Genomic DNA, 25,947 nt, shown 5'->3' on the forward strand with positions numbered 1-25,947 from the left:
TTTATAGACTTTTTATAAACTATTTATAGACTTATAATAGACTTATAAAAGTCTATTTATAGACTTCTGTCGTGGGGCCGACAAAGCTTCTTGGATATAGTTCCTTATATTCAGTCACTCTCATTTGAAGTCTTTTTTTTTTTTTTTTTATCTTTTTTTTTTTTTTTTTTTTATTTGACAGACAGAGATCACTAGTAGGCAGAGAGGCAGGCAGAGAGAGAGAGAGAGAGAGGAGGAAGCAGGCTCTCCGTGGAGCAGACAGCCCGATGCGGGGCTTGATCCCAGGACCCTGGGATCACGACCTGAGCCGAAGGCAGAGGCTTCAACCCACTGAGCCACCCAGGCGCCCCTCATTTGAAGTCTTATAGAAAAAAGCTATATGCTTCCTTCCTAAAACAACGAATGTGAAAGATAGGGTAACTGCCATAGTCAATCCTGTTCCAACAGGCAGAAAACAGGAGGTTCACAGAAGTCCCTGATCCATAGCAATTTGGAAATTCACAGGTTTATAGCTCCACATTCAAGACCTGGGAAGAATTCTCCATGGATTTTGGTTCCACCCTCTAGGCTCTTGGATTTACCCCCTAAGTCATCTTTTTTCCATTAAAGGTAGCATGCATTTACATCTAAGTTTTCTCTGCCTGCTTTCTGCGAATAGAACTAGAGGGCCCAAAGTCCTCTTTTCTTTTTGCACCTGGACTCTTTCAGCCCAAGCTGGCAGTGTGTCTGACAACAGTCTAAAAAACTGTGAATCTCCTATGAATATTTTTGGGTTTTGGTCTGTGAGACAAGAGCCCAATCCATAAATATCTTTGAGCTGCATCTTTTTGTACCTTGGGCTTCTGCAGAAGGACAAAAGTTTTATGCTTCTTGGAAGCTATATTATTTGAATGAGAGGCTCTAAGAAGCACAAACTTAAAACCTTTACAAGGCTTTTGCCTGATTAAAGGGTACTCTGCTATACCTCCCTGAAGCTGCTACTGGAATGAAAGCCAGCAGAGCAATAAAATACAAGATGGCTGTGCCTGCAACTGTGGTAAAGAATTATCTGTCTCCCAAGCGATTTATCTCTGAATCTCCTGAATGTGAGAAATAAAATTCTATCTTAGGCCACTATTATTTAGGGATTTTCTGTTACTGGGAAAAGAATCTAATACTGACTCATATACTCTTGATGCTATTGCCAGGGGAGGGAGGGTGTCTATGTAACTGACTAATACAGAAACTAACTGGTCCATAGATTCAGTACTAAAAACTGTAAGTATTCAACATTTGTGAAGCATCCACAATCTGTTGACCAACACACGACCGAAACCATTATAATCCTTACACATTAGTAGTTGATACTTGATGAATATGTCAGAAATGGGCTGAGTCCATTAATAGAGGTGACTGTAAACAGTGTGGGGGGTGGGGAAGTAGGGAATAGAGGGTGGGGTGTTTTTTTTTTTCCCCGAAGATTTTATTTATTTGACGACAGAGATCACAAGTAGGCAGAGAGGCAGGCAGAGAGAGATAGAGGAGGAAGCAGGCTCCCCACTGAACAGAGAGCCTGATGTGGGGCTCAATCCCAAGACCCTGGGATCATGACCGGAGCGGAAGGTAGAGGCTTTAACCCACTGAGCCACCCAGGCCCCCTGAGGGTGGGGTGTTAAAAAAAAAAAAGGACATGGTCTCAGAACTCAAATTATTTATAGACTATTTAGGGAGATAAACCACATACATGCTAAAAGCACTAAAGAATGCCTTGGATATAGGATATAGGGTACAAACAAGCACATCGGTTATCTCTGAAGGAATTGTTTTAGCATTTATTGAGCACCACATACACATTTTTGAATTACCAAAATCCTGAAAGAATGAGAAAATTGAGGCTTAGAGAGACTGAGAAGTTTGCAAAACTGCATACCACAAATAATTAGGATAACTGGCCGAATAATTAGGATAATTGGCTGAATAATTGAATGTGAATAGATCCACCAACAATGGATCAATTAATGTGAATGAATTTACCTACAGGTAAAGAAAATATGCCTCAAAACGTGGGCTTTTTGGAGAACATATTTGGAAAACATTCTTTGCTTGACAGAACACTTACAACCTTAGGATAACAGACCTTAGAAAGATTAATTTCACCGAATTGGATTCCTAAATTTTAGTGACACAATAGTCGGGGAAAGCCATTCAAAATTGCTTTGTGTCTTTTACCAATATCATTTGGTCTGCAGGAGGAACACACACAAGTTGATTTTCGAAAGAAAAACAAAGGAAGTGTTAGTCCTCTGAAAGGCAGCTTCGAACAAATTTCAGCAAGGTAGTGAAACAAGGGGTCTTTGCACTGACGTCCGTTAGAGAGTTGTGGAAACCAAGAAGGATGGAGTATTTCACAAGGGAAGGCGGGAAGTATTCAAATGATGGACAGAAGAGAACACTGAAAAGTGATCTTTTCAGTGGTCAGACTAGGCAGGGACAGCGCACCGGAGAATGGAAAGAGCAGCAGGAAGGTAGGGAGTGCAGGATGGAGGGCGAAATCAAGGTGCCCAGAGGAGAGCCCGCGGGGAGCAGCCCACCACTCGGGTCCACGCCGCCGAGCCCGGCCTGGTGAGGTCACAGGCCCTTGTGAGGTGGGCTAGGGCGTTGGGGCCGCAGTGCTGCCCAGTCGGCGCGGAGGCGGCGGCGAGCTCAGCCGCTCCCCGCGGCCTCCGGAGCCTCTGGGCCGTGGCGGAGGCGGTGGTAGCGGCAGCAGCGGAAGGCTGGGTCCCGCACTCCACCCGCGCCCCGGGCCTGGTGGGCGGAGCGTCGGTCTCAGTCAGGTGACCTGGGGGCGGGGCTTCGCCGCGTGGGAGCCCGGGAAGGTGGAGCGGGAGCGCGCGGTAGCGCGAGGCATTGTGGGGCTTGTGCCAGGACCTCATGATCCGGGAGGACTGGAGGCCTCACGCTGTGAGGAGGGAAGAGGGAGACACACCTGGGGCCCCAGGGGGTCCACGGTGGGGCTCTCAGGGAACAGAGATGGGAGGCAAGACTTATTGAGAGAGAGAGAAGAGCCTCGGAGTTTAAGGGAAGAGCGTGCAGCACTGTGCGAGGGACAAAGTAGAACAGTTACAGAGATGGAGGAAGATTCCAGAAGGGGAAGCGAGGTGACTGGGCCAGACAGTAAGGGGCAGAGGCAGAGGGATGACGGGATTGGGTCTGACGGTGCCTCAGAAATGTTGGTGGTTCTAGAGGGGTGGAGGTCATCGTAGTTGGGAAGCTGCCCGGCTCCTTCAGCACACACTTGAACCTGTGTTAGAGCACCTGTTTTCATCTGGTGGGTAGTTTACCTTGTTTACATGTCTGCTTACTTTCTTCCCTGGAAGTCTAAACAAGCAGGGCCTATTGGAATTTTCCATGGCGCAGGTTCTTGCATCAAGTGGAAGTTCACTCAGTATTTGTTAAAGATGGTGATTGGGGTGATGCATGTCATGTTTGAACTTTAAGGGCTGGAGGTGCGGTGAAGAGATGGATGCAGTTGCTCTAATGGACATTTGCAGTCAGCATAGCAAGAGAGGAGTGAATAAGTGAGGGGGTGGCTTGTGAGGGAAGCCAGTGGAAGGCAAGAGCAGGAAGAGTTCATTCTAACAAGAAACAATCCCCCTTCACTTTATTTTAAAATATGTTTATTTATGTATTTAAATTCCAATATAGTGAACGTATAATGTTAGTTTCAGGTGTACATTATAATGACTCAGCAATTCTATACGTTACACCATACTCATTATACTCTTAATCCCCATCACCTATGTCACTCATCGCCCCAGCCACCTCTCCTCTGGTAACCATTAGAGTCTGTTTTTTGGTTTGTCTTTTTTTTTTCTTTTTTCATTTTCTTTCTTTCTTAAATTCCACAAATGCGTGAAGTCATGTGGTATTTGTCTTTCTCTGACTTATTTCACTTAGCATTATATTCTCCAGCTCTGTCCATGTTGCAAGTGGCAAGATGTCATTCTTTTCTTGTGCCTGAGTAATTTTCCTGTGTGTATATCTTAAGATATAGATATCTTAAGATATATAGATATATGATCTGTAGATATATAGATATCTATATCTATATCTATATCTTCTTTATCCATTTATCTATTGATAGACACTTGGGTCACTTCTGTAATTTGGCTATTGTAAATAATGCTGCAGTAAACCCAAGGCTGCATATATCTTTTTGAAAGTATTTTTGTATTCTTTTGGTAAATATCTAGTAGTGTGATACTGGACCATATGGTACTTCTATTTTTAACTTTTTAACAAACCTCCATCCTGTTTTCCCCAGTGGCTGCACCAGTTTGCATTCCCACCAACAGTGCACAAAGATTCCTTTTTCTCCATTTCCGTGTCAACACTTGTTTCTTGTGTTTTTAAATTTAGGCATTCTGACAGGGGTGAGGTGATAACTTATTGTGGGTTTGATTTCCATTTCCCTTAAGATTAGTGATGTTTAGCGTCTTTTCATGTGTCCTTTGGCCATCTGTATGTCTTCCTCTCCTAACTGTAACATAGATCTATTATAATTTTGCCAAGAATTGGAAAACCCTTTAGTAATAATATGATAGCTTGATCTACATAGGGACTGAATCAATATACTTCACAAAATACTTGTGATGTATTAGAGGGTTTTGAATTTCCTCACTTCCTTTTGATAGTTTTTGATGAATCAGGTGACAGCCAAGATGTAAGGGAAAATGAAGAAGAGAAGTGTTTAGTTGGGAATGTGGTGGACAGAACACAGGCATGGCTGGTAGTGGCCATTTTCTCTCTCACTCTCCTCTAGGACAAGAGGGGAAATAGATGACCCCCCTTCTTGATTCTAATAGGTGCTTCCAGTCATTTTTTCACCCCATTCTCGAAATGCTCAGTTTGGTATCTCACATTATCAGATTATTACCACCCACTACCATTTCCTTTTGCTTCAGTCAAATTTCAGCTCCTGGCTTTCTCCTGCTCTCACTGTACTCCTGTCACAATTCTTGTGACTTTAGCAATCATACAGATGATCCTTCTAGTATCCTGATCTCTCAGTTCCTGTCCTCCTACAGTAATTTAATCTTTCCTCAGTCACTTGCTCCCTTTTACATATTCTCAATCTTGTATTACCAATAATTGCAGCTCTGTTCTCTTAATACAGTAGTCCCCCCACCTTATTCTCATTAGTACCTCCTTGGTTTCAGTTACCCGTGGTCAACTGTGGTTCAGCAGATTTTCCTGACTTACCATCAAAAGGTCAGTAGTAGCGTAATGCTATGTCACAATGCCTACATCATTCCCTTCACTTCATCTAATCACTTTTTATCTCACATCATCATCAGAAGAAGTGTGAGTACAGTACAATAAGATATTTTGAGAGTGACAGTAGTCACATAACTTTTATTATATTGTTATAATCTATTTTATTATTATGTATTATTAATCTCTTACTGTGCCTTATTTATAAATTAAACTTTATCATAGGATATGTGTATGGGTAAAACAATATATACTGGGTTTGGTACTCTGTAGTTTCAGACTTTCACTGGGGGTCTTAGATTGGATCCCTCCTGGATAAGAGTTGGAAGAGTACTGTATGTCCCACCCTCCAACTATCACATTCTTATCTTTCAGGCTCACTCTGACTCTAATAATACTTGGATCCCACCAGGATCTTCAGTCCACTTTTTTTTTTTTTTAATGTCACTCACCCTCTTTTTTTACTTATTTCCCACCTACTTACTCAGTTTGTTTCATGGTCAATAATTAAAACCATTCCCTTGCATCCCCCCCCCCCCAGTTCCTTTATTGCATTTTCAGTTCATTTTACTTTCTTGGCTAAATTATAATCCTATATTAAATCTAGATCTCTGCCTCACTGCAAGCACTTCTACATTGAATATAATTAGAGAAAAAACACAATCATGCTTACTGGTTTCCCTTTAAATTCATGATCACTTCCTCAAGGGGCTCTGATGCTGTCCAGCAACCATATCAAGTATCCCTGGGCTATTAATTCTTCCATTCTCCTAGAGGACTGTTTTATTACAATACCTCTGTCCTCAAACATCTAGCATCTCTTTTCATGTCCTTATTCTCAGTTATGTTGTTTCCTGTTTCACTAAGAAAACTAAAGCAATCAGGGGCACAGCTTGTTTCAGTTGGTAGAACATGTGACTCTTGATCTCAGGGTCATGGGTTCAAGCCCCATGTTGGGTCTAGAGCCTACCTAAGATTAAAATATATATATATATATAATGGAAGAAAACTAAAGCAATAAGGTGATTTTCACAAGCTTCCACAACCACATCTACTAATTACTCAGAGTAATTAAATCAATTACTCTGCCACATCTATTCCTATGAATATATTTTTAGCTAAGAACAAACCCTGCCCTTGTGCCCTAAATCTCATCTCCTTTATCCTACTTGAGAATATTGTTTCAGTAATTCTGCCCTTCCATGTGATGAATTTTTGCTCCTCTATAGTAGATTATTCTTACCCACACATGAACATGCCTTTGTTTTCCCCTATTCTAAACCCTCATAACTCTTTTACCCCTCAGCTACTACCTTGTTTCTCTTCCCGTTTATAGCCTAACTCTTTGAGATAATCATCTTTTCTGTTTGCCTATTTATCTCCCTCACTGTCTCTTGAACTCACTCCCAAAACATTATCTCCTTACCATGCTACCCAAATAGCTTCTACTGTTGGTGTCCTCCATGTTGGAAAACCTAATCAGTCATTCAGTACTCATTTTCTTGACCCAACGGCAGCATTTGTCGCAGTTCATTAGTCATTCTTCTTTTGAATAATTTTTTTTCACTTGGCTTTTAGGAATCTAGACTCACTTGATTTTCCTCCTTGTAGCAACTAGAGTGATTTTTTTTCAGAAAGGACTTTAGATCATGTCATAGCTCTGCTCAAAACACTCCAGTGATTTCCCACCTCAGAGCACAAGCCAAAGTTCTTAAAATGATCTAGGGGCCCTCTATATCTGCCTCCCTCTCTTGATCCCCCCTGCTCTCTCTCCTCCTTTCACTTTGCTTTCTCTGCTTCAGCTTTGTGAGCCTACCCACTGTTGTTTGAACAGTGAAGCTCCTTCTTACTTCTGAGTCTTTGTACTTGGTTTTATCTGGCTGAAATGCTTTCCCCTAATATATTCATTGGCTTCCTACTTTAATTCTTTCAGGTCTATAATTAAAGTCTCCCTCTCAGTAAAGTCTCCCTTGGCTACCCTGTCTGTTCCTGCATCTTTTTCCAAACACCATACTTCATATTCTTCTCCCCTACTTTACATTTTTTCTTTTAATACTTATCACAGAAGACATACTACATATTTTATTTATTTGTCGATTTTATTGTCTCTCTTTGACAAGAATGTAAGCTCCATGAGGGCAGGATTTATTTCTTCCCATTTTTACTGCTATATCTCCAGATCCAGGAGGACAGCTCTTACTAGTACATAGTAGGCATACAATATATAAATGTTGAATTCATATGGATTAAATTTATATGAATTTCATGGATGGAGGGGTGAATGGATAGATGATTGGAAAAGGAGGGGTACAGCTCTTCATTTCTCTTGGTTTGTCCTTGCAAGTTCAGATATGTGTCATAGATTGAGAGTTGAGAAACAATTCTCTTGTCAAATTTATGGAGAAGAGACTTCCTGTACTATTTTTTTTTCTTAGATTGGAGAGGGTTGTGGTATGTGGTGTGTGGTATCTGATTTATCCAGCAGATTAAAACATATTGACTTTTTAGATAGGTCTGTAAATTATGAAACAATTCTTCCTTTCAAGATAATTTAAATAAAGCTTACTCTGCTGATTTAAGTACTTTGAGGGGTGCCTAGTTTGCTCTGTTGGGTAAGCATCTGCTTTTGACTTAAGGTCATGATCCTGTGGCCGTGGGATTGAGTCCTCCATCAGTCTCCCTGCTTGGGTGGGGAGTTGGCTTCTCCCTCTGTCCCTCACTCTGGCTTGCGTGCTCTCTCTTTCACTCTCTCTCTCAAAAATAAGTAAATAAAATCTTAAAAAGTTAAGTTCTTTAATACCTTAAGAAGCTCTGTGTAACTTAATACAGAGGAAATGTCTTCCTTCTTTCACTTCTCCCTCTCTTCCTCACTTCTTTCTTTCCTTCATTTATTATATACAGATAGCATTGTGTTTGGTATTGTGAAAATAATCCAAAGAATGATAAGATACCCATCCATTTCTTTCAGTCCACTTATGAAATTTAGATTATAGTTGATATAAAAGATATGTGATAAAAGTACAAGGCAAATGATTAATGCCAGTTGAATAGTGAAGACAGTAACAATGGTGAAGTCAGTGTTATACAAAGTAGTCTAGAGGTAAAGATTGAACTGTCTAGAAAAGATCTAGAAGAGGTTGATTCAATGGATCGCTGGGGATATCTGCATAGTCATCTAATGTCTTCTGAAATGGATATTTGTCACATGGTTTCATTTTATTTTAACGTGTTTTGAATTCCAAGAATGTTGGACATATCACATTCAATAGTAATTAGGACAACTTTACAGAAATAAGTGATTTTAAAGTGCTGTCTCTATTAGAATATTAATACTTGCCATTAAATGTCACAGTATGAAAATGACAGGTCATTGCAACTAGCAGTGTAATATAACTAGCAATGTAATAAACAGCACATCCAATGTGACTCAGATGGGGGGTATAAAAATGTGAAAATGTGGGGAATTTCTAGATGCTTGGTATGTGATGTGGAAATCTCTGGTTGAAAACAAGCTAAGGCATCTTTTGTTTGCAATACCATTTTTTTGATCAGCAATATTACAGGGTGCTAAAGACCAAGGGGTTTCAGTTAGGCTGCCTAACTTCAAATTCTGACTCTACTATTTGTTGGCTGTAATCTTGTGCAACTTGATCTAAGTCTTTATTTTCCTCATTGTAACAGAAGAGTAATAGTAATTCCTTAAGAGATATTTATGAGGAATAAATGAAATAATTTATGTCAAAGTATTTATCATAGTGTCTAGTACATCGTAAACATTTAGTAACATTGGTGATTGCTGTCATGTTAGTAGTTCTGCTTCTCTGGGTTTATCTGAATAAATAAATATAACTGGATTTTTCTGCTTTTTATGTCACTCGAGTTTGGTTTTCTCTATTTCTTCTTATACCACAAAAGGTAAAGTTAAGGGACTGGATGATCTCCTGTGAGTTACATTATTCTAACTTTTTTCCTAGCTTTTGTGCACATACCAATCCATATTATGCTATGAGTGTTACAATACAAGGATAACTTCAGGTAGATAAATATAATTAAGTCTCTTAAACTGGCATATGACTTTTTCTTTCTTTCTTTTTTTTTGGACAGGAAATCCTTTTGTGCTATTGGTCATTCATACTTGTTCATCAAGGCCATTGAGTCCTCAAGGGCAGAATTTACTGCTAAACCGAAAAATGGAAACTAAAGTACCTTTATTCTGCCAGGTATTTTTTTGAAATAGTTTCTAAAGACTCCTTCCTGTTCTTTTTTTTTTTTAAATTAGTTTACATTAAAAAATTATTTTACATTATCTCATGTCCTTAACCAGTAAGCAGATTCATAGAGCAATATAGTTAGAAGATCTTGCTTAACAACTAAGGTAACTTCTCAGGTCTTTTCATGGGCATATGCTGAAACTTCTCATCCCAGCCATCTATGTAGTGTCAAGAGATCTGAGGTGTATGATGAGAATATTTTGGGGGTAGGAACTGGGATAATTTTTTCAGGAGAATAAAGGATTTAAACCTACATGAAGGTTGTAGATGACATAATTAATGATGTGGGAATCTAGACGGTAATAGATACCAAGCTTCTCTAGCCTTCTTATCTGTGATTCGTGGGATACTCTTATCCATTGGCCAATATTGTATCAAACAAAAAACAAACCTGAACTTAGTAAGGAGAGATTTTATTTGAAAGGATTATTGTGAGAGGGAAAAAGGACTATTTATTGAAATAGCAGGAGGGGGGATTATTACAACAGGGAGAAGGCTGTGACCAGAAGATCTGCAAACTTCTCAAGGGCTAGGCAAAAAGATCTCCCCTCCCCCAATAGACAGGAGTCAACAAGGCTAGGAGGAACTGGATGTGGGGAAGTGGAATGAAAGAATGGCATGATTGGATAAATAGATCAGAGAGTATTTTAGGGGCCAGGAGGAAGAAGAGAAGCTTAACCATTTTAGCTCATAAGCATTTTGTTCTGATTAGTCATTGGGATTAAACATTTTGACTCATCATGCATGAAGGAAAGAAAGGGAATTTTGGCTTTGTCATAGGTAAACAAGGTGGATATCTGTGAGTTTTATCTAAAGCATATGAGGAAGGGTTCTTTGCAGTAAGCCATTTTCCAGAAGACAAAAGGGTGAGGGGATACCTTTAATTTTCATTGTTTTCTGGAAGCATAGGACTCAGAACTCAATGTTGTACAGTGAGAATCTTACCCTTTTAAATTTATGCTTTTAATGGATTTGGTGCCACCAGGTAAGACATGTACCTTATTATAATCCAAAACAGAACAAAACAAAAAACCCCCAAGGCTTCTTGCTAATTACCAAGGTTTGTGATACATATATTAACCTGTTCCACCTTTTTATACCTAATTCTTTGTTGATTGGGCCCTCATAACATGATTTTGAAGATGAATTCTTAAAATTAAAATAATTAACAATATTAACATACCATACCTGTTTATCTTCCATAGGCTATATAGTTTATACTTCTTACATCTTTAATTAACCATAGAGTTTCAGAAGTGGTTTCATTTTCTCTATCTTCAGAGTTTCTGTTCACTATTTGGCCACTTTTGTTCATCTGGTCTTTGATGACAGGTTTTTTGCCTCTCTTTTTAGATCTTCCTCTTTTTAGTTTCCTGGTTTTTGTTTTGAGTCATTTTCCTGAATGCCTCTAGGAAACTTTTCATCATTCCTCATAAATACCTTGTTAAGGCAACAAATCAGATTGCCTTTTTTTAAAATTTATTTTTTATTTTCAGCATAACAGTATTCATTGTTTTTGCACCACACCCAGTGCTCCATGCAATCCGTGCCCTCTATAATATCCACCACCTAGTACCCCAACCTCCCACACCCCCGGCACTTCAAACCCCTCAGATTGTTTTTCAGAGTCCATAGTTTCTCATGATTCACCTCCTCTTCCGTTTTACCCCAACTCCCTTCTCCTCTTTAACAACCCTTGTCCTCCATGATATTTGTTATGCTCCACAAATAAGTGAAACCATATGATAATTGACTCTCCCTGCTTGACTTATTTCACTCAGCACAATCTCTTCCAGTCCCGTCCATGTTGCTACAAAAGTTGGGTATTCATCCTTTCTGATGGAGGCATAATACTCCATAGTGTATATGGGCCACATCTTCCTTATCCATTCATCCGTTGAAGGGCATCTTGGTTCTTTCCATAGTTTGGCAACCGTGGCCATTGCTGCTATAAACATTGGGGTATAGATGGCCCTTCTTTTCACGACATCTGTATCTTTGGGGTAAATACTGAGTGCAATGGCAGGGACATAGGGAAGTTCTATTTTTAATTTCTTGAGGAATCTCCACACTGTTCTCCAAAGAAGGTGCACCAACTTGCATTCCCACCAACAGTGTAAGAAGAAGTCAAACTCTCTCTTCGCAGATGACATGATTCTTTATATGGAAAACCGAAAAGACTCCACCCCCAAACTACTAGAACTCATACAGCAATACAGCAACGTGGCAGGATACAAAGTCAATGTACAGAAATCAGTGGCTTTCTTATACACTAACAATGAAAATACAGAAAGGCAAATTAGAGAATCGATTCCATTTACTATAGCACCAAGAACCATAAGATACCTGGGAATAAACCTAACCAAAAAGGTAAAGGATCTGTACTCGAGGAACTACAGAACACTCATGAAAGAAATTGAAGAAGACACAAAAAGATGGAAGACCATTCCGTGCTCTTGGATCAGAAGAATAAACATTGTTAAAATGTCTATACTGCCTAGAGCAATCTATACTTTTAATGCCATTCCAATCAAAATTCCACCGGTATTCTTCAAAGAGCTGGAGCAAATAATCCTAAAATTTGTATGGAATCAGAAGAGACCCCCGAATTGCTAAGGAAATGTTGAAAAACAAAAATAAAGCTAGGGGCATCACGTTACCTGATTTCAAGCTTTATTACAAAGCTGTGATCACCAAGACAGCATGGTACTGGCATAAAAACAGACACATAGACCAGTGGAACAGAGTAGAGAGCCCAGATATGGACCCTCAACTCTATGGTCAATTAATCTTCAACAAAACAGGAAAAAATATACAGTGGAAAAAAGATAGTCTCTTCAATAAATGGTGTTGGGAAAACTGGACAGCTATATGTAGAAGAATGAAACTCGACCATTCTCTTACTCCATGAAAGACTCTTAAGAGGATGACAGGACACGGCACAGACAGAGAGTAAATATTTACAAAAGATATATCTGATAATGGACTGCATTTTTTTTGTATATTCAAAAATATGCAAAGAACTCAACCCAAATTAAAAATAGGCAAAAGATTGAGGCGCTTGGGTGGTTCAGTTGGTTATGCACCCAACTCTTGGTTTCAGCTCAGGTCATGATCTTTGGGTCATGAGACTGAACCCCACAACAGGCTCCATCCTGGACATGGAGCCATGTCCAAAAAAAAAAAAAAAAAGATGGACAAAAGATCTTAATAGACTCCTTACCAAAGAAGATATACAGATAGCAAATAAATACAGGAAGAGATGCTTGGCATCATATCATTAGAGAATTGCAAATTAAAACATCAAGATACCACTATATCTATTAGAATGGCCCAAATCCAAAATACCGACAAAGCCAAATGCTGGCAGGGATGTGGAGCAAGAGGAACTCTCATCCTTTGCTGGTGGGAATGCAAAATGATACAAGCACTTGGAAAAAAAGTCTCTTACAAAACTAAACATACTCTTACCATATCTTGCAACAATTTCACTTACTGGTATTTACCCAAAGGAGTTGAAAACATATATGCACACAAAAACCTGCACACAGATGTTTATAGCAGCCTTATTCCTAATTGCCAAAACTTGGAAATAAACAAAATGACCTTCAGTAGATGAATGGATAAATGAACTGTGGTACATTTAGGAAATGGAATACTATTTGGCACTGAAAAGAAATGAGCTGTCAAACCACGAAAAGATGTGGAGGAACCTTAAATGCGTACCATTAAGTGAAAGAAGCCTAACTGTCAAGATGGCGTGCTGTATGATTCAAACTATATGACATTCTGAAAAGGCAAAACTACGTGGACTAAAAAGACCAGTGGTCGCCTGTGGTGAGGAGGGGTGGGGAAAGTTGAATAAGCAGAGCACAGAAGATACATAGGGCAGTGAAACTATTCTATATGATATTATAATAATGGCAACATGTCATTATACATCTTTCCAAATTCATAGAATGCACAACACTGAGTCAATCCTGATGTAAACTATGGACTTTTGGTGAAAATGATATGCCAGGGTAGGTTCACCATAACAAAAGTACCACTGTGGTGTAGAATATTGATATTGGAGGAGGCTGGAAAAGCATAGGGGCAGGGGGCATATGGGGGCTTTCCACTCAATTTTGCTGTGAATCTAAAACAGCTAAAAAAAATGTCTATTGAGGAAAAAAAGAAGCAGCTATATTACTTCTAAATAGATAGGCCCTCCAACAAAAAAGAAACTATAGCCTAGAAGCAATGAACATGTTTAGAAAAAGAGGAATGAAGTTAGAAATAAACTCTTTTGAAATCTGGCTGTCTGCTTAAAACAACTGGAATGCAACTAGTCGATCAAAGGTCTATTAGTTTTTAACCCCTGAAAAATTAACACAGGCAATTTATAAAGCAGATCACCAAAGGAGTTTAGAGAACTTCTATTTCTGCATAAAATAAAAATGAAGGGAACTACTTCAGTGACTTATAGGGTCTGCATATATTTGTCTTACAACAGAGGCGCACCTTTAACAACTTGCTTCATAAAAAGGTGAACCATGAGAGACTATGGACTCTGAAAAACAATCTGAGGGTTTTGAAGGGGTGGGCGGTGGGAGGTCGAAAAAAATAATGAATACTGTTTTTCTGAAAATAAATAAATTAAAAAAATTTAAAAAAAGTCTTTCATTGAGCAGAAATTTTTAATTTAATGAAGTAAGCTTAAAGATGCCTTAAGAACTAGATTCAACAACTGTTAAATACATTCATGAATGCTGGATGTTTTATAGCTGCATAATGCACTGAAGATAGTTGGTGGCATTTAGAATAATTACCTAATCTGGCCTAACGCACTAATAATTAAATCCCTTTTAATAAAATTCTATTTGGTAGCATCATTTTAGAGAAAATGTTGATCTACAATGAGCGATTTGACCCAGAATGTCATATTTAATTTATATGTGGAAAGAGAACATAGCTGACTATGAATCTTGGTTGCTCTCCAGACAGAAGAAAATCTCAGTTTATCAGATCATGGCTGTAATTCATTTGTAACCAACCTGTCATCAAGACGTACTGATAACAAGAAAGACGTCAAATTTTCTAAAGCAACGCAGAAGAGAATTTCACATGAAGTTAGGGATTTGAGACTAGAACACAAAAAAATGTAAGTTAAACTTTGAAGTTAGTTGAATTATACTTCTGTCAGTTTGCGAGAATAAAAAATGTAGTTCATAAGTTCTCCTAATGTTTTAAAATGTAGAGGATCATGCATATTTGTGGCCATTCTTTCAGAAGTATAGTTTTAATTCCTGCATAGTCATGCTCTTCATTTTTTCTCACTTCTCTCACAACTTTGTGGAAACCTATAAGCCATCATAGATTTCCAGTTATAGGAGAGCAATTATCCATATGTCTGTTAATTTGTCTTTAAGTAATATATTTAAATGTACTGTGTGATAACATATGTTTACATTGAGAAATGATTTACTTTTTACTCATTTCACATATTTACCTTATTTAGTTATTTATTTTTGGTGAGGACATTTAAGTTCTACCATCTTAGCAAATTTCAATTATGTAATACAGTATCATCAACTATAGTCATTATGTTAGACCCACAGACCTTATTTATCTTTTAGTTAGTTTTATAATCTTTTACCAGCCTCTCCCTATTTTTATTTATCATACCCCCAACCCCTAGAAACCACCATTCTACTCTCTGTTTCTGTGCATTTGGCTTTTTTATAAAAATGATTTGAGAGAGAGAGCATGAGCAAGAGAGCCTGAGCAAGGGGGAGGGGCAGCAGGAGAGGGAGAAAGAGGTTTCCTGCTGAGCATCTGGTAGCCTAATGCTGGACTCAATACCAGGACTCCATCCCAGGACCCTGGGATCATGACCTGAGCTGAAGGCAGGGGCTTAACTGACTGAGCCACCCAGGTGCCCCTGAATTTGGCTTTTAATAGATTCCACATGTAAATGAGATCATCCAGTATTTGCCTTTCTCTGTCTGACTTATTTTACTTTACATAATGTCCTCAGGTCCATCCATGTTGTCACAAATGGCAGGATTTCCTTCTTTCTCATGGCTGGGTAGATTCCAGTTTTTTTTTTTTTTTTTTTTTTTTTTTTTTTTTTGTGTGTGTGTGTGTGAGAGAGAGAGAGAGAGAGAGTGAGTGATATCACATCTTTAACCATTTATTTGTTGATGGACATTTAGATTGTTTCCATATTTTGGCTATTATGAATAATGCTGCAGTGAACATGGGAGTGTAGTATCTCATTGAGATCCTGTTTTCATTACTTTTGGACATATACCCAGAAGTGGAGTTGCTGGATCATATCGTAGTTACATTTTAAATTTTTGAGGAAACTCAACAGTTTTTCATAGTTGCTGCACCAATTTACATTCCCCCCAGCAGTAAATAGGTACTTCCTTTTTTCCACATGCTTGCCAATACTAGTTTTTTCTTGAAAATAGCCATCCTAACAGGTGTGAGGTGATATCTCATTGTGGTTTTGATTTGCATTTTCTTGATGAGTGATGTTGATCACCTTTTCATGTACCTGCTGGCCATTTGTGTATCTTTTTTTGGAAAAGTGTCTATTCAGGTCCTTTCTATAGTGGATTATTTGTGGGGCGCCTGGGTGGCTCAGTGGGTTAAGCCTTAGGTCATGATCTCAGGGTCCTGGGATGGAGCCCCACGTCAGGCTCTCTGCTCAGCAGGGAGCCTGCTTCCCCCTCTCTCTCTGCCTGCCTCTCTGCCTACTTGTGATCTGTCTGTCAAATAAATAAATAAAATCTTAAAAAAAATAAAGTGGATTATTTGTTTATTTGCTATTGAGTTGCATGAATTCCTTGTGTATTTTGAATATTAATATGTGGTTTTGCAAATATTTTCTTTCATTCCATGGGTTGCCTTTTCATTTTGTCAATGGTTTCCTTTGCTGTGCAGAAACTTTTTTAGTTTGATATTGTCCCATTTATTTTTGCTATTCTTACCTTTGCTTTTAGTATCAAATCCAAAAAATGATTGCCAAGACCAATATCATAGAGCTTACTACCTATGTTCTAGAGAGTTGCTCTTTCTTTCTCAAGATTGCTTTGGTTCTTTGAGGTCTTCTGTGGTTCTATACAAATTTTAGGAATATTTGTTCTATTTCTGTGAAAAATGCCACTGGAATTTGGATAGGAATTGCATTGATTCTATAGATTACTTTGGGTAGTATGGACATTTTAACAATATTAATTCTTCCAATCCACAAACACAGAATATACACATAATTTGTGTCTTCTTCATTTTTTTAATTAATATTTTATAGTTTTCAGTGTCCAGATCTTTTGCCTCCTTGGTTAAATCTATTTCTAAGTATTTTAGTTTCTGATGATATTGTAAATGGGATTGTTATCTTAATTTCTATTTCTGATGATTTGTTGTTAGTTTATAGAAATTTCTGCAACTGATTTTTGTATATTGATTTTGTATCCTGCAACTTTACTGAATTTATTTATTAGCTCTAACAGGTTTTTTTTTTTTTTTTTTAAGATTTTGTTTATTTATTTGACAGAAAGAGAGAAAGTGAGAGAGGGAACACAGGCAGGGGGAGTAGGAGAGGAAGAAGCAGACTTCCTGCTGAGCAAGGGAGCCTGATACAGGGCCCTATCCCAGGACTACAAGATCATGACCCATGCCAAAGGCAGATGCTTAATGACTGAGCCACCCAGGAGCCCCATTTCTAACAGTTTTTTGATAGAGTCTTTAAGGTTTTCTGTATAAAAGATCATATCATTTGGAAATAGAGACAGTTTAACTTCTTCCTATCCATTTGAATGCCTTTATTTCTTTTACTTGCCTAATTGCTCTGGCTAGGATTTCAATACTATGTTGAAGAAAAGTGGTGAGCGTGGGCACCCTTCTTTTGTTCCTGATCTTACAGGGAAAGCTTTAAGTTTTTGACTGTTTAGTATCATATTAGCTCTGGCTTGTCATATATATCCTTTATTGTGTTGATGTATATTCCTTCTATACCCACTTTGCTGGGATCTCTTATCATGAAAGAAAATTGAACTTTATCAGTGTTTTTTCTGTATCTTTTGAGATGATCATATGATTTTTATCCTTCATTTTGTTAATGTGGTTATTTGGAAAAACCTCAGTTCTCCTATGTTTCTCCTTTACTATCATACTACCACCATATTCATAACACTTCTGGCCCCCAGATGTGTGGTATCCTACACCAAGCTATTCTGTGACACCAGTTGGATGTCTTGCAATTTAACTCAATTCTAACACTAGCTACCTAGAGATAGCATCAGATCTCACAGGTTAGTTGGCTCAGTCACTTGAGACTGCCTACCCCACATGCACTTTATATGCCAATCTCAAGTAGTAAGTTCCCAATTTCCCCACAACTTTTGTTGGATTTAGCTACAAATCAGAGCTTCCCATTACCCTTCTTTGAGTTTAATTAATTGCTAGAACATCTCATAGAACTCAGGGAAACACTCATGTTTACCAGTTTAATAAAGGATATGACAGAGTATACAGGTGAATAGCCAGATGAAGATATACACAAAGTGAGATTTGGGGAGCCACTGTCCTCATGGAGTTGGGGTGTGTCACCCTCCCAGTTTGAGGATGTGTTCACCAACCCAGAATCTCTCCAGAGAGGGCAGAAGAGCTGGAAATGGAATTAATAATTGATCGTGCCTACATGAGAAAGCCTCCATAAAAATCTCGGCAATATGGGGTTCAGAGATCTTCCTGGTTGGTGTAAACATCCACATACCAGGAGGGCGGTGTACTCTAACTCCAGAAGAATAGAAGCTCCTATGCTGAGATCTTCCCAGATTTTGCCATATGTATCTCTTCATCTGACTTTATCTGTATCTTCTATCATATATGAAAAATAAACTCATTAACATAAGTAACTATTTTTCTGAGTTCTGTGAGCTCTTCTGGAAAAGTAATCAAATCCAAGGAGGACCTTGTAGTAGGAATCTCTGATTTATAACTTATCAGTCAGAGTTGTGACTCCACAAGTAGGTTGGGGCAGTCTTGTGGGACGGAGCCCTTAACCTGTAGAATCTGACAGTATATTCAGGTAGATAGTGTCAGAATGGAGTTAATTTGTAGGACACCCAGCTGGTGTGGCAGAGAATTGCTTCACGGGATGGGGGGTACCTCACACATCTAGTGTCAGAAGTGTTGTGAGTATGGTAGTAATGTGGGAGTAAAGGAGAAACAGAGGAATGGGTTTTCCCTATACTGTGATGTATCACATTTACTAATTAGCCTATGTTGAACCATACTTGAATCCCAGAAATAAATAACACTAGATCATTAATGTACTGTTGATTTGGTTTGCCAGTATTTTGTTGAGAATTTTTGCATCTATGTTTATCAGGGATATTGGGCTATAGTTTTCTTTTCTTGTAGTATCCTTTTCTTGCTTTGCTATGCTGAGGCTTATGCTGGCTTCTTAAAATGAGTTTGGAAGTGTTCTTTCCTCTTCAATTTTTGGGAAGAGTTTGAGAAGATTTGGCATTAATTCTTTAAATATTTCACCAGTGAAATATTTAAATAGAATTAAATATTTAAATAGAATTCACCAGTGAAGCTATCCTGGACTTTTCTTTGTTAGGAGGTTTTTGATTACTGATTCTATCTCCTTACTAATAATTAGTCTTTTCAGATTTTCTGTTTCTTCATGATTCATTCTTACATGGTTTTAGAAACTTAGAAATTTATATATTTCTTCTGGGTTACCTAATTTGTTGGCATATAATTATTCAGAGTAGTTTCTTATGATGTTTAGTATTTCTGTTATCAGTTGAATGTCTCCTCTTTTTTCTGATTTTATTTTATTTGAGTCTTCTCTTTTTTTCTTAGTCTAGTAAGATTTGTTAATTTTGGTTATCTTTTAAAAAAATAAGCTCTTAGCTTCTTTAATCTTTTCTACTGTCTTTTTAGTTTCACTTGTTTTGTCTCTAATCTTTGTTATTTCCTTTCTTTTCTTAACTCTGGGCTTAATTTTTTTCTTTCTTCCAGTTCCTTGAGGTATAAAATTAGGCTGTTTATTTGAGATCATTCTTTTTTCCTTATATAGGCATTTATCTCTATAAATGTTTCTCTTAGAACAGCTTTTGCTGCATCCAGTAAGTTTTGGTATGTCATGTTTTCATTTACTTTGTCTCCAGATGTTTTTTATTTCTCTTTTGATTTTCTCTTTGACCCATTGGTTGTTCAGGAACATGTTTAATCTCTACATATGTGTTTTTTCCCAGTCTTTTTCTGATAATTAACTTATTGTCTTATACCTTTGTGGTCAGAAAAGATGCTTGATATGATTTCATCTTCTTAAGGTTTTAAGGACTTGCTTTGGGGTGCCTGGGTGGCTCAGTGGGTGATCTTTGGGTCCTGGGATTGAGCCCCCCATCAGGCTCTCTGCTCAGCGGGGAGCCTGCTTCCTCCTTCTCTCTCTGCCTGCCTTTCTGCCTATTTATGATCTCTGCATGTCAAATAAATAAAATCTTAAAAAAAAAAAAGACTTGTGGCCTAACAGTTGATCTATTCCAGAGAATGTTGCATATATGCTTGAGAAGAATGTGTATTCTGCTGCTGTTGGATGTTGGATAGAGTGTTCTCTATATGTTTGTCCCTATAGGTCCATTTGGTTGATGATGTAGTTGGAATCCAATGTTTCCCTTTGTCTTTCTGTCTTGTTGATCGATCCATTGTTGAAAGTGGGGTATTGAAGTGTCTCTAAGTACTGCTGCATTGCTGTCTATTTCTCTCTTCAGATATATTAATCTTAGTTTTATATCTTTCAGTGCTATTATGTTGAATGTATAAATATTACAATTGCTTTATCCTTTTGATTAATTCATCCCTTTATCATAATATAATGACTTTTTTTGTTACAGTTTTTGACTTAAAAACATATATTGAAATTTATTTTGTCTAAAGTAAATATAGCTACCCCTGCCCTCTTTTGGTTTCCATTTGCATGGAATATATTTTTCTATCTCTTCTCTTTCAGTCTATACTTGTCCTTAAAGCTGAAGTGATCGTCTGGAGGACAGCATATATTTGGGTCTTTTTTTTTTCTTTTTCTTTTAATCTATTCAGTCACTCTATGTCTTTTGATTGGAGAAGTTAGTCCATTTATATTTAAGGTAACTATTGATAGGGTGGACTTACTATTGTCATTTTGATTGTTTACTGGCTGTTTTATAATTTCTTTGTTCCTTTCTCTTGCTCTCTTCCTTTGTGATTTGGTAATTTTTCTCTAGTAATATACTTTAAAAAATTTCTTTTTTAAATTTTTAATTGAATTTACAACCCTGAGATCAAAAGTCACATGCTTTCTTATAAAGCCAATCTAGTGTAATGAACTCCTTTCACTTTTTTTTTGGTCTGTAAAACTCTTTGTCTGTCTTTCCATTCTGAAGGACAACTTGGTGAGGTGGTCTATTCTTTTTTTTTTTTTTTTTATAAACATATATTTTTATCCCCAGGGGTACAGGTCTGTGAATCACCAGGTTTACACACTTCACAGCACTCACCAAAGCACATACCCTCCCCAATGTCCATAATCCCACCCCCTTCTCCCAAACCCCCTCCCCCCAGCAACCCTCAGTTTGTTTTGTGAGATTAAGTCACTTATGGTTTGTCTCCCTCCCAATCCCATCTTGTTTCATTGATTCTTCTCCTACCCACTTAAGCCCCCATGTTGCATCACCACTTCCTCATATCAGGGAGATCATATGATAGTTGTCTTTCTCTGCTTGACTTATTTCACTAAGCATGATACGCTCTAGTTCCATCCATGTTGTCGCAAATGGCAAGATTTCATTTCTTTTGATGGCTGCATAGTATTCCATTGTGTATATATACCACATCTTCTTGATCCATTCATCTGTTGATGGACATCTAGGTTCTTTCCATAGTTTGGCTATTGTGGACATTGCTGCTATAAACATTCGGGTGCACGTGCCCCTTTGGATCACTACGTTTGTATCTTTAGGGTAAATGCCCAATAGTGCAATTGCTGGGTCATAGGACAGTTCTATTTTCAACATTTTGAGGAACCTCCATGCTGTTTTCCAGAGTGGCTGCACCAGCTTGCATTCCCACCAACAGTGTAGGAGGGTTCCCCTTTCTCCGCATCCTCGCCAGCATCTGTCATTTCCTGACTTGTTGATTTTAGCCATTCTGACTGGTGTGAGGTGATATCTCATTGTGGTTTTGATTTGTATTTCCCTGATACCGAGTGATATGGAGCACTTTTTCATGTGTCTGTTGGCCATCTGCATGTCTTCTTTGCAGAAATGTCTGTTCATGTCCTCTGCCCATTTCTTGATAGGATTATTTGTTCTTTGGGTGTTGAGTTTGCTAAGTTCTTTATAGATTCTGGACACTAGTCCTTTATCTGATATGTCGTTTGCAAATATCTTCTCCCATTCTGTCAGTTGTCTTTTGATTTTGTTAACTGTTTCCTTTGCTGTGCAAAAGCTTTTGATCTTGATGAAATCCCAATAGTTCATTTTTTCCCTTGCTTCCCTTGCCTTTGGCGTTGTTCCTAGGAAGATGTTGCTGCGGCAGAGGTCGAAGAGGTTGCTGCCTGTGTTCTCCTCAAGGATTTTGATGGATTCCTTTTGCACATTGAGGTCCTTCATCCATTTTGAGTCTATTTTTGTGTGTGGTGTAAGGAAATGGTCCAATTTCATTTTTCTGCATGTGGCTGTCCAATTTTCCCAGCACCATTTATTGAAGAGGCTGTCTTTTTTCCATTGGACATTCTTTCCTGCTTTGTCCAAGATTAGTTGACTGTAGAGTTGAGGGTCTATTTCTGGGCTCTCTATTCTGTTCCATTGATCTATGTGTCTGTTTTTGTGCCAGTACCATGCTGTCTTGATGATGACAGCTTTGTAATAGAGCTTGAAGTCCGGAATTTTGATGCCATCAACTCTGGCTTTCTTTTTCAATATCCCTTTGGCTATTCGAGGTCTTTTCTGGTTCCATATAAATTTTAGAATTATTTGTTCCATTTCTTTGAAAAAGATGGATGGTACTTTGATAGGAATTGCATTAAATGTGTAGATTGCTTTAGGTAGCATAGACATTTTCACAATATTTATTCTTCCAATCCAGGAGCATGGAACATTTTTCCATTTCTTTGTGTCTTCCTCAATTTCTTTCATGAGTACTTTATAGTTTTCTGAGTATAGATTCTGTGTCTCTTTGGTTAGGTTTATTCCTAGGTATCTTATGGTTTTGGGTGCAATTGTAAATGGGATTGACTCCTTAATTTCTCTTTCTTCTGTCTTGCTGTTTGTGTAGAGAAATGCAACTGATTTCTGTGCATTGATTTTATATCCTGACACTTTACTGAATTCCTGTATAAGTTCTAGCAGTTTTGGAGTGGAGTCTTTTGGGTTTTCCACATACAGTATCATATCATCTGCGAAGAGTGATAATTTGACTTCTTCTTTGCCGATTTGGATGCCTTTAATTTCCTTTTGTTGTCTGATTGCTGAGGCTAGGACCTCTAGTACTATGTTGAATAGCAGTGGTGATAATGGACATCCCTGCTGTGTTCCTGACCTTAGCGGAAAAGCTTTCAGTTCTTCTCCATTGGGAATGATATTTGCGGTGGGTTTTTCATAGATGGCTTTGATGATATTGAGGTATGTGCCCTCTATCCCTACACTTTGAAGAGTTTTGATCAGGAAGGGATGCTGTACTTTGTCAAATGCTTTTTCAGCATCTATTGAGAGTATCTTATGGTTCTTGTTCTTTCTTTTATTGATGTGTTGTATCACATTGACTGATTTGTGGATGTTGAACCAACCTTGCAGCCCTGGAATAAATCCCACTTGGTCGTGGTGAATAATCCTTTTAATGTACTGTTGAATCCTATTGGCTAGTATTTTGTTGAGTATTTTCGCATCTGTGTTCATCAAGGATATTGGTCTATAGCTCTCTTTTTTGATGGGATCCTTGTCTGGTTTTGGGATCAAGGTGATGCTGGCCTCATAAAATGAGTTTGGAAGTTTTCCTTCCATTTCTATTTTTTGGAACAGTTTCAGGAGAATAGGAATTAATTCTTCTTTAAATGTTTGGTAGAATTCCCCCGGGAAGCCATCTGGCCCTGGGCTTTTGTTTGTTTGGAGATTTTTAATGACTGTTTCAATCTCCTTACTGGTTATGGGTTTGTTCAGGCTTTCTATTTCTTCCTGGTTCATTTGTGGTAGTTTATATGTTTCTAGGAATGCATCCATTTCTTCCAGATTGTCAAATTTATTGGCGTAGAGTTGCTCATAGTATGTTCTTATAATAGTTTGTATTTCTTTGGTGTTAGTTGTGATCTCTCCTCTTTCATTCATGATTTTATTTATTTGGGTCCTTTCTCTTTTCTTTTTGATAAGTCGGGCCAGGGGTTTATCAATTTTATTAATTCTTTCAAAGAACCAGCTCCTAGTTTCGTTGATTTGTTCTATTGTTTTTTTGGTTTCTATTTCATTGATTTCTGCTCTGATCTTTATGATTTCTCTTCTCCTGCTGGGCTAGGGTTTCTTTCTTGTTCTTTCTCCAGCTCCTTTAGGTGTAGGATTAGGTTGTGTACCTGAGACCTTTCTTGTTTCTTGAGAAAGGCTTGTGCCGCTATATATTTTCCTCTCAGGACTGCCTTTGTTGTGTCCCACAGATTTTGAACCATTGTATTTTCATTATCATTTGTTTCCATGATTTTTTTCAATTCTTCTTTAATTTCCCGGTTGACCCATTCATTCTTTAGAAGGATGCTGTTTAGTCTCCATGTATTTGGGTTCTTTCCAGACTTCCTTTTGTGGTTGAGTTCTAGCTTTAGAGCATTGTGGTCTGAAAATATGCAGGGAATGATCCCAATCTTTTGATACCGGTTGAGTCCTGATTTAGGACTGAGGATGTGATCTATTCTGGAGAATGTTCCATGTGCACTAGAAAAGAATGTGTATTCTGTTGCTTTGGGATGAAATGTTCTGAATATATCTGTGATGTCCATCTGGTCCAGTATGTCGTTTAAGGCCTTTATTTCCTTGTTGATCTTTTGCTTGGATGATCTGTCCATTTCAATGAGGGGAGTGTTAAAGTCCCCTACTATTATTGTATTATTGTTGATGTGTTTCTTTGATTTTGTTATTAATTGGTTTATATAGTTGGCTGCTCCCACGTTGGGGGCATAGATATTTAAAATTGTTAAATCTTCTTGTTGGACAGACCCTTTGAGTATGATATAGTGTCCTTCCTCATCTCTTATTATAGTCTTTGGCTTAAAATCTAATTGATCTGATATAAGGATTGCCACTCCTGCTTTCTTCTGATGTCCATTAGCATGGTAAATTCTTTTCCACCCCCTCACTTTAAATCTGGAGGTGTCTTCGGGCTTAAAATGAGTTTCTTGGAGGCAACATATAGATGGGTTTTGTTTTTTTATCCATTCTGATACCCTGTGTCTTTTGACAGGGGCATTTAGCCCATTAACATTCAGGGTAACTATTGAGAGATATGAATTTAGGGCCATTGTATTGTCTGTAAGGTGACTGTTACTGTATGTGGTCTCTGTTCCTTTCTGATCTACCACTTGTAGGCTCTCTCTTTGCTTAGAGGACCCCTTTCAATATTTCCTGTAGAGCTGGTTTGGTGTTTGCAAATTCTTTCAGTTTTTGTTTGTCCTGGAAGCTTTTAATCTCTCCTTCTATTTTCAATGATAGCCTAGCTGGATATAGTATTCTTGGCTGCATGTTTTTCTCGTTTAGTGCTCTGAAAATATCATGCCAGCTCTTTCTGGCCTGCCAGGTCTCTGTGGATAAGTCAGCTGCCAATCTAATATTTTTACCATTGTATGTTACAGACTTCTTTTCCTGGGCTGCTTTCAGGATTTTCTCTTTGTCACTGAGACTTGTAAATTTTACTATTAGGTGATGGGGTGTGGGCCTATTCTTATTGATTTTGAGGGGCGTTCTCTGAACCTCCTGAATTTTGATGCTCGTTCCCTTTGCCGTATTGGGGAAATTCTCCCCAATAATTCTCTCCAGTATACCTTCTGCTCCCCTCTCTCTTTCTTCTTCTTCTGGAATCCCAATTATTCTAATGTTGTTTTGTCTTATGGTGTCACTTATCTCTCGAATTCTCCCCTCGTGGTCCAGTAGCTGTTTGTCCCTCTTTTGCTCAGCTTCTTTATTCTCTGTCATTTGGTCTTCTATATCACTAATTCTTTCTTCTGCCTCATTTATCCTAGCAGTGAGAGCCTCCATTTTTTATTGCACCTCATTAATAGCTTTTTTGATTTCAACTTGGTTAGATTTTAGTTCTTTTATTTCTCCAGAAAGGGTTTTTTATATCTCTCGAGAGGGTTTCTCTAATATCTTCCATGCCTTTTTCGAGCCCGGCTAGAACCTTG

At 38.1% G+C, this 25,947-nt stretch overlaps 1 protein-coding gene across 1 annotated transcript in view; it reads left to right on the top strand.

Moving 5' to 3' along the window:
* The first annotated feature begins 2,670 nt into the window (after positions 1–2,670).
* The window catches only part of EFCAB13 (EF-hand calcium binding domain 13), a 129,784-nt gene continuing 106,507 nt past the window's right edge, over positions 2,671–25,947 (top strand). The window contains exons 1-3 of the mRNA XM_082706479.1: positions 2,671–2,813; positions 9,358–9,473; positions 14,507–14,667. Coding sequence (XP_082562605.1) covers positions 9,444–9,473; positions 14,507–14,667 — 191 coding nt within the window. The 5' untranslated portion in view covers positions 2,671–2,813; positions 9,358–9,443. The remainder of the gene's footprint in view (positions 2,814–9,357; positions 9,474–14,506; positions 14,668–25,947) is intronic.

Source organism: Mustela nivalis, assembly GCF_964662115.1.
Source record: "Mustela nivalis genome assembly, chromosome: 17".
In the NCBI taxonomy this organism is placed as follows: Eukaryota; Metazoa; Chordata; class Mammalia; order Carnivora; family Mustelidae; genus Mustela; species Mustela nivalis.